This window comes from Astatotilapia calliptera, chromosome 14 (genome assembly GCF_964374335.1).
Source record: "Astatotilapia calliptera chromosome 14, fAstCal68.1, whole genome shotgun sequence".
In the NCBI taxonomy this organism is placed as follows: Eukaryota; Metazoa; Chordata; class Actinopteri; order Cichliformes; family Cichlidae; genus Astatotilapia; species Astatotilapia calliptera.
Window position 1 is genome coordinate 26,147,296 of NC_137435.1, and position 8,889 is coordinate 26,156,184.

Consider the following 8,889-nt stretch of genomic DNA (forward strand, 5'->3'; position numbering starts at 1 on the left):
TGTTTTCGTAAATACGTACCTGGGTACAACTTTGAAAAAATGTTTTCTACATAAATATATACAAATTAAGTATCCCAGTTTACAAAAAAGAGATATTATTTTTAAATTAATAAATAGCCTGGCATTATATTGTAAATTTCTCAAGCAGTATTAAATTGTCCTCAAAGAGGATTTTACTTTGAATTCGCACCGGATGTTGCATCTTATCCTGGCCCGCTTCACACAGGAGACCGCTGATGGTGGACGGAGAAGCTATCCGTAATCTTTTTCAAAGGGCTTGAACGTGTGAGGATGCTGGTGAAGTTTGTACAAACTAGCAAACAGCCTGGAGTCTTTTACGAGTCCGTTTTAGTCAGGTGAGCGGTCACTGAACTTAATTATGTTTTTTGTATGTTTGTTTGTTTGTTAGCATCTCTTCCAAATCCATTTAAATTAGCCTGAAGCATGATTGCGTCCACATAAACACCACAAGTGGCTCTCTGGACAGCTGTGAGCGTGGGTAGGCCAGACTGAGCGTGCACCATGAGCAAACTTATCGCTTACTGACGTATTTTTTAAAATGTAGACGTAATTACTGATTTGGGATGGACCTAACACTTTATGTTCTTTCCTCTGTACCTTCCACAGTTTTCTTTGTTCGTTTTGCTCACTGTCTGTTTTATTTTTCTGTCTTTCAGACTCGAGAAATGACATAAGAAGTCTGTTTGTACAGGCAGGTAGTGGTGCCACATAAATCTGCTTTCTCCAGGCTTTAGCTTTGTTGACAAAACAAAAACACACCCAGGCTACTTAGAAAGTTGAAGTAGGAGGAAAAGGAGGAGGAGGTAGAGGAAATCAGTCTCTCCTCATGGCCAGCGGGCGTTTTCCAGGCAAGAGTGCAGATGTGGCCATCAACAACTGGACTGCTCCATCTCAGGGCAGACCGCTGTGTGTCAACGGGACACCATGGATCCTTTACCTGCTTGAGGAATGTGTGGACAACATCTGGGAGTACTGCAGTGTTGTGATAGGACTCATATCCATGTTCTGTTTTTTGTTGTCCACGATACCGTGAGTAATTACTTTGATTATTGTCGGCTTATCGTGCAACCAGCTCAGCCAGTCAGAAATGTTAATGTCTTATATTTGTCTTTAATCTGACTTGCTGGGTCTTTCCAGGCAGGTCTATGAGGCCTATCGGAATGGAAAAGTGGAGGAGGCCATGTCTTTTGGGTTTCTCGTCTTCCTCCTCAGTGGAGACCTGACCAGCTTCGCTGGATGCTATCTCACTAGCCAGCTGCCCATTCAGGTGAACACAGACAACTCAGCCTGGCTGGTTGAGGTCTGCTGGCTGTGCAGTGTGAATCTCTATCAAGCTTTTGAAGGGATAGTCATTATCCTGATACTGATTTTCTTTTTTTCATTTTACTTGACATTTCTCTCTCTTGATTTGTCCCACTCTCAGGTTGTCACAGTGGTGTTTTACATCTTCACTGACTTGATTCTCGTCTCCCAGTTTCTCTACTATAAGATCAAAAACAGCTCCAGCAGAAGTGAGTCCTGACACCGTCTCTGCTCTTAGGTTAAACCTCTGGCAAAGCATGATGCCTGGTTTAAATACAGCACTGTGCAAAAGTCTTATAACATAAAGAAGTGATGGGTAACGCAAGACTTTTGTGCACTTGTTATGTAGCATTTTCCATCACAACCATCTCAGGGGTTTATAGAGAATGGTCCAAAAAACAGAAAGTATCCAGTGAGCAGCAGATGAATGGATAAAAGAGATTGTTTCGAGTACATAAGAAGACAAATAAAATAACCACATTACAAACAACACATGCAGAAGAGCATCTCTGAATGCACAGCACATTTCACCTTTTCACATTTCACATGTGCTGCAGCAGCAGAAGACCACACCGAGTACAGAGCTAAGAACAGGAAACCGAGGATACAGTTTACATAGGCTCAATAAAACTGGACAATCGCATCGTGGTCATGCAGCAGACAAATCTTCAGCAACTGTGTGATCCTATAGTGTCTAACAATGTGTAAGAATTCAGGCAGTGCTAATGGAAAAATGGGGTGAATGTCTAATTACCTCCACCAAGGAGGTTGTGTTTTTGGTAATGTTTCCGTGTGTCTTATTTATAGCTCCAAAAGTTTTGAATGAGTTGTGATAAAACCTTGCAGGGGTGTAGAGTAGGGTTTAATATTATACAATAGTTATTCAAGTTATTTATATCCAGTTATCATCCTACTCCTACATAATGTTTGTGTAGTCAGTGTAAACATCTGTCGTGCTGCCCTTATCTGATTTGCACTGCTCTGCAAACTTCATTGGGTAGTAATCTTAATTATACTGTTGCCTAAGCAAGACTGAACCTACAGGTACTGTTTTTGTTGTTGCTGGATACGTTTGTTACTGAGTTTGTGTGTGTTTGTCGTTTAGAAAATCCCGCGCTGAAGTGGGTGTGCTTCATGTGGTGTGGCGCTGGGACATTAGCACTCCTGGCTTTACCCAAGCTCATTATAGACAACGGTTCACATTTAAACACTCAGGTAAGACGCAAACACCTTTCCACTTGAGATTACCCACTCTTCCGTAGGTGCAGCATTAACTCTTTTCTCTTTATTTCACTGTTATCTTACCCAGAGTCCAGCCAGCTCCAAGTCAGTGGAAATCACTGGTTATGTATGTGGATATTTGGCATCTGTTTTCTACCTCTGCTCCCGTTTTCCACAAATCCATAAAAATGTAAGTAACTTTTTTTTTTTTTGACTCACTTTATTCTCAGAAACATGGTTTGTGTGTTTGGATTGGAGGTTTGTGGAAAGCTCAAATTACTATGTATGAGTTGGTCATAAATGGGGATGGAGAAGATGGTGAAGTATGGATATTTGTGAATACTGCATGTGTGTCAAAATGAAAGCCAGGCGTTGAAGACAATGGCGCTGTTGTGCTGAAGAAACACATTGGCTCGATTGCAGCGATTAATCACCAGAGGGGATTGTCTCAGTAGCGTGCTAGTGCCAGAGAGACTTCTGGGCACAAAACATGGACTCCCATGATGTTGTAAATCATTTAGGTCGCTTTTGCCCCTGTGGAAATGTAAACATGTTAGAGCACGTCCAAAATGTCATTCCAAGTCTACAAAACAATTAAAACTGTTGCTGTTTAGGATTCCCTTCAGAGTTTCTCTCACATACGCTCACTTGTTGCCTGACATTGTGGGGGAATAATCAGCAGGATATTCATACTCTGCTTAATATCGGATGGATACTGCCTTTCCTCATCCTTTCAGTGATAGATGCGATGAACAAAGCCAGCCTGTTTATGTGAAGCACACATGCTTCCTGCTGTTTGTTAGTAGGATGAATTCGCTGTTGGCTGTTATCTCTTTTGGGGATTTGTTGATACCAATAAAGCAATTCAATAAATCTAGTCTTATCCTTTAATCTTGTTGAGGTTCTCTGTGTCTGTTTGTTTGGAGTGCAAGTCCACTGAATTGAGATTAATGTAAGTGAAACAACATGTACTTAACTCTTTTTTTTCATTGACAGTGACTCTGGGTTTTTGTGTGTGGGGGGGCTTCATGAAACCAGGAGTTGTTGTCACAGGTGGTGCTATAAAGAGGCCAGGAAAAATCCAACTCCACCAAATTAGCACTAAATTACGCTTGTTGTTTAGTTGTTTAAATTCCTTTTTTCTTCTTTTGTGGTGAGGTATCCCAGCAGACATCGAGGCAAAGTTTAAACCTTCACATAAGACATCGTTACAGGGAAAGTTGCCATTTTTATCCGGCTGTAGCTGTGGGAGACCAATCAGACAAATGTTTCTGGCCATCCCTGCTAACAATAAGAGTCGCTATAAGCCCAGTGTAAGACTGCTGTGGTGCTTCTTGTTTGTCTGTTAATTATCTGTTAACTATTCTAGTTCCAGCGACAGTCTACAGAGGGCACCTCCTACCTGCTGTTCGCCCTGGCCATGATGGGTAATGGGACGTATGGGCTGAGCGTCATAGTTGTCCTTCCGGCATTGAAGGGCTCCAAACAGAACTTCATCGTCAAACATCTGGCCTGGCTCATCGGCAGCCTGGGAGTCCTCATACTCGACTGTTTTGTATCCTTCAAATAATAATAATAATAAGCCCAACTGTACAAACTTAATGCAAAATCTGACCCGATAAATCATAATAGGGTAATATTGCTTGTAATGTTTTTGCATGTGCAGTAAATTTAAAGCATTCAGCATGCTGATTTTGTCCCAACTTGTGTACAACCCCAATTAGAAAACAGCTGTCTGAAATGTAAATAAAATAAATGCAGTGATTTGCAAATTTGATAGTAGAACATGTCAAATGTTTAAATGGTTTATTATTTACAGGAAAAAATAAGCTGAATTTAGAGTTTAATGTCCATGTTTACCACTGTGTACCGTCCCACTTCAGCACCAGGGGCCCGTTCTTCGTACGTCGCTCACTACATCCAAGATCAAATGACACATCCAAGACCAAACCATCGCGCTAACCGTGAGCTCGCTAATCCGGTTCCCCGAACACACCTGCTGTTGACGATTAGTACAGCTGGACGCAGTAATGTGACATCACTGGGTGTCGTAAAAGGGGCTACGCATCGATAGTGGAAACATTGATCGGCAACCCTCTGATTGGTCGGCGAAAATGTCGACGGAGCGCGCTCGGCTCGGTATTTTTCGGCAGCAGAGCAAGAACTCTTGAGTGAGGGATTTCAGGAGTTTCAGAGTTTAATCAGAACGCAAGGGAACACTGCAAAGGCTGCAAAAGCAAGGAGAGAGGGCTGGCAGAAAGTTGCTGACAAATTAAACTCGTAAGTAATTTAATAATAATAATAATAATGGAGTGGATTTATATAGCGCTTTTCAAGGCACCCAAAGCGCTTTACATTGCCACTATTCAGTCACTCTCACATTCACACACTGGTGGAGGCAGCTACGGTTGTAGCCACAGCTGCCCTGGGGCAGACTGACAGAAGCCAGGCTGCCATATCGCGCCATCGGCCCCTCTGGCCAACACCAGTAGGCGGCAGGGTAGATTTATCATATCACACTATATTATCCAATATTATATTACATTATATTATAATATGTTATATTATATCCTCTTTCACATTAGAGCCACAACAGGACCCACTAGAACATGGGAACAGGTAAAAGTGAAATATAAGAATATTCTACAGAATGGTAATATTTATCTCTTATATTGCTTTTCGTCTCTTGAAAAGAGACCCTGGAATACTCTGTTTGTTTATAACAGCAACCAAGAAAAGGGCAGAGCAAAAAAAAGACAGGTGGTGGTCCTGCACCCCCTCGTCAACAAGTTGGTTAAGTAAATAATATCCTCACGGGAAAATCGATATCTCTCTATGAGCACACTGTCGCGCTGAGCTAAAGGATCCTGTCTGTCCCGCAATATACGCTGAATTCTGAGGACTCTCCTTATCAATCTTGCACCTTCCGCAATGGGTTGGTCGCGTATACGGACAGGACATGGCTGCGACAGGCTTCCCAAATCCACCTTCGCTTTTATAGCCGTGGTCTCTCATCTTGATTACACGAAGTAATTTACAATTACTACTCTGAAATATGAATTACATCTGTAATAATCACATACATGTGATAGAATGTTAATAGTACATTTCCCTTTTTTAGGAAATGACCTGTATGTATCTGTGTGAAATCAATAAAAGGATCAAGTGCTGCATTGTCTTTAGTTACATTGATGTTATTTATTTATGGTGAAACAGTGGTGGAATATCGCTGTTGCTTTCGTATAAATGAAGCGGACATACCTGCGTGGCCGCGATCTAATCCTGTTTACGTAAAGTAAACCTGCTCCCGAGCAGGTTTACGCTTACGACTCTGTTGCTATGGCAGCAAGTCCCGGATGGGCTTCGGGGAACCGAACGATCCAAGATCACGCGAAACAATCAACAATCGTCAACAATCAAATCCAGCTAACTTACTTAGCGAGGTACGAAGAACAGGCCCCTGGACTCTTCTACTGTGAAACTGCTGTTGTGATGGCAGCAGCATGTGGTTTAGCATTTGCTGAAATCTGCTAGGACTTCCCTGAAAAAGACGTTGGTCCCTCTACTCCATGTTTTCCCAAACAAATTTGAAATCTTCTGACCACAGAACTGTTTTCCACTTTGCTTTAGACCATTTAAATGAGCCTTGGCTCAGAGAAGACGGTGTTCATATAAGTCTTCTTTTTTGCATGACAGAGCTACAATCTTTATTCATGAATATCATGGTGAACTGTGGTCAGACAGTGATTTGTGCAAGTGTTCCTGAGCCCATGCAGTGATTTCCATCACAGAATCATGTTTTTAATGCAGTGCTGCCTGAGGGCCCAAAGATCAAAAGCATCCAGTGTTGATTTTCAGCCTTGTCTCTTGCACACAGAGATTTCTCCAGATTCTCTGAATCTTTTGATGATGATACTTAGACGATAAGATATTCCAAGTCTTCACTATTTTACACTGAGTAACATTATTCTAAAATTCTCTCATAATTTAAAGACAGATTTTAGTAGGTTGGTAGGTTTTCAGTGACTTCAGCCTTAAGGTCAAGGTCAGAGGGAGGAAAATCATGTGAGTGCGATAACTTGAGAACAAGGCGACGTAGGATTTTAACATTCATACCATAGGTGCGTCTGCCAAGAGGCTGAGGGGTAGCACTGGCTGCTGCCAGTCTTTTCATTTCTGAGAAACACCAGTCTCTTAGATGTTCTTTTTATACCCAGTCACGTTGCTATTCAACAGGTTTTCATCCCAATGTGTAACATACCAACGACTGTGACAAATCGTTACTATGTTACGCGTTCGGATGCGTGAGAGCAGGTTGGAATGAACCTACACGTGTGGAGGCATGACAGCGGGCTGACATGAATCTATAAATGTGTTAAGGTTAGGAATAGAAAGCTGCTAAGTCATTGCTTCGAAATGACCTCAAATTTACTTAACATGCTAAATTTTCTCAGTTTCAACATTTGCTATGTTTTCCACGTTGTGTTGTGAATAAAATATGGGTTTATTAGATTTGCAAATCATTGCTTTCTGATTTTATTTCAATTTTACACAGTGTCCCAACCTTTTTGATATTGCAGTTGTAAAATGTCTGAACTTACAGTGTCCGTACAACCCTTGACCGAATCAGGTAACTGCCCAGTTCATCATGTACAGGAAGAACATTTCTGCCAAAAGCAGTGCGCTACGCCATATCCCAGAGGTGGAACCTCTTCTGAGTGAGGAAGAGGAGCTGACAGTGTTGTAGGACAGAGATCAAACACCAGCAGCGATTGGACTATCAGTCTTTGTTTGGAGCTCTCAGGGGTTGCTGAACATGAGTCTCATTTTCTTTGCACACAAGAGGACAATCTCCTGTTTAGTGTGTTAATAAAGAAAGAAAGAGGAGGTAACAGTTTCCTTAACACTGGAGATTAACTACCAGTTTAGAAGCTCTTCCATAGTTTCTCTTTAGTCTGGCTTGCCTGCATGACTTGGGTCATTTTTGCACTTGGACCTCTTGATTTTGTTTATGGATGGAAAAACTATATTTAAAAGCAATCAGTGAGCTTCCATGTTTAAAATAGGGCTCTTAAAACCAATTAGCCATTTCTAAAATGAAACCTTTGCCAGTATCTGCGGAACCTGATGTATTAATATATTTTTTAAGATAGTAGGTATCAGCACCAAAAGCCAACGAAAGCAAATTTTCCAAATACTCCCCTAGTAAGCACAGAAGTGTGGAATTACATTGGTCTTATCTCACTTTGTGGCCCTGTAGCTAACCCTTTACAGCCATACGAGACAACGCTGGGATAAAAAGAACCAACTCTGATGTTTTAATGTGAATCTGATAGTGTTATATAATGTGAAAAGGATTTTTCGTGTTTAATGTTTAAGGACTAGTGGATTTCTTTGCTTTGCGTTCTCTTTGTTGTCCACCAGGAGAAACAGTGTGTACCCTTTAAAACTGTTAATAGTCTTAATATAAATGCATTGCATAAACACATCACTGTTTTTAAGCTAATGTGAATCAGATTGTTAAAGTAGATAATAGCTTAAGAAACTGTATTTCTTAAAAACAGCAGTTGAACTGTTTGTCCTTCCAAGTCCCTGATTATGACCTCCCTGCAGATGTCCTCTCTTAAGTTTCCGTGTGCTGGCATTGTCTTTTTAAAAATGTTATAACGTTTATTAAAAAAGAAAGAAGACGCGTTCAATGACGTTATCTAAAAATAGGAGCATTATAAAATTAGTCCACGTGTCTAATCTGTCATCGGGTTTGTGGGAGAGAGTATGCTCTTGTCAAGCCAAATTTATTTGCATTATTTCGTAGCGTGTCCTTATTAGCTTCTTTACAGTTGTTCCCAGAACTAATGCTAATTGAATAGATGACAACAGAGGAGAGAAAGGAAAAAAATGGTGTACTAATAGATGAGTGGTTTCATCTTATGATTATATTTTTTTGTAAGTATTGATTTAGACTAATGCTAATAATAATAATAATAGTCTTAATAATATTAGTTAATTCATAGTAAATGAGTTACTAGTGAATTATATTCTTTCTTCTGACAGATGGTTTTCTCATACAACATGTATGTGGCATAGTCACTTTTAACCTGATCATCTGTTTAACTTCAGTTCTGCAGATTTCTCTACCTCAGGCAAGTGTGGGCATCTTTTTGTGTTAAAAAACAAACAAACCATTAGTCATTAGTCCCAGTACTAGCCCGAGAAAATTCATTTGCAAATATGCAATAATAACTTCTTCACTAATAATTCAGTACTTCTAGTGATTTATTGTATTTTCAAAATGTTCCTGTTTCTCTGATTGTTTTTGTATTGAATATATTATTAGGACCTTTT

At 40.4% G+C, this 8,889-nt stretch overlaps 1 protein-coding gene across 2 annotated transcripts; it reads left to right on the forward strand.

Moving 5' to 3' along the window:
• The first annotated feature begins 200 nt into the window (after nucleotides 1–200).
• On the forward strand, nucleotides 201–8,229 carry slc66a1l (solute carrier family 66 member 1 like). 2 transcript variants are annotated; one of them, XM_026193447.2, is made up of 8 exons: nucleotides 201–356; nucleotides 678–1,050; nucleotides 1,159–1,288; nucleotides 1,445–1,532; nucleotides 2,429–2,538; nucleotides 2,633–2,734; nucleotides 3,914–4,099; nucleotides 7,175–8,229. In XM_026193447.2, exons 2-8 carry the CDS (start codon nucleotides 848–850, stop codon nucleotides 7,289–7,291), a joined length of 936 nt encoding a protein of 311 aa, XP_026049232.1. In that variant the 5' UTR covers nucleotides 201–356; nucleotides 678–847; the 3' UTR covers nucleotides 7,292–8,229. The 2 variants fall into 2 exon arrangements, with proteins under 2 accessions (XP_026049232.1, XP_026049234.1); XM_026193449.2 differs by lacking the exon at nucleotides 201–356 and having other exon boundaries at nucleotides 831–1,050; nucleotides 1,163–1,288.
• The last annotated feature ends 660 nt before the right edge of the window (nucleotides 8,230–8,889 follow it).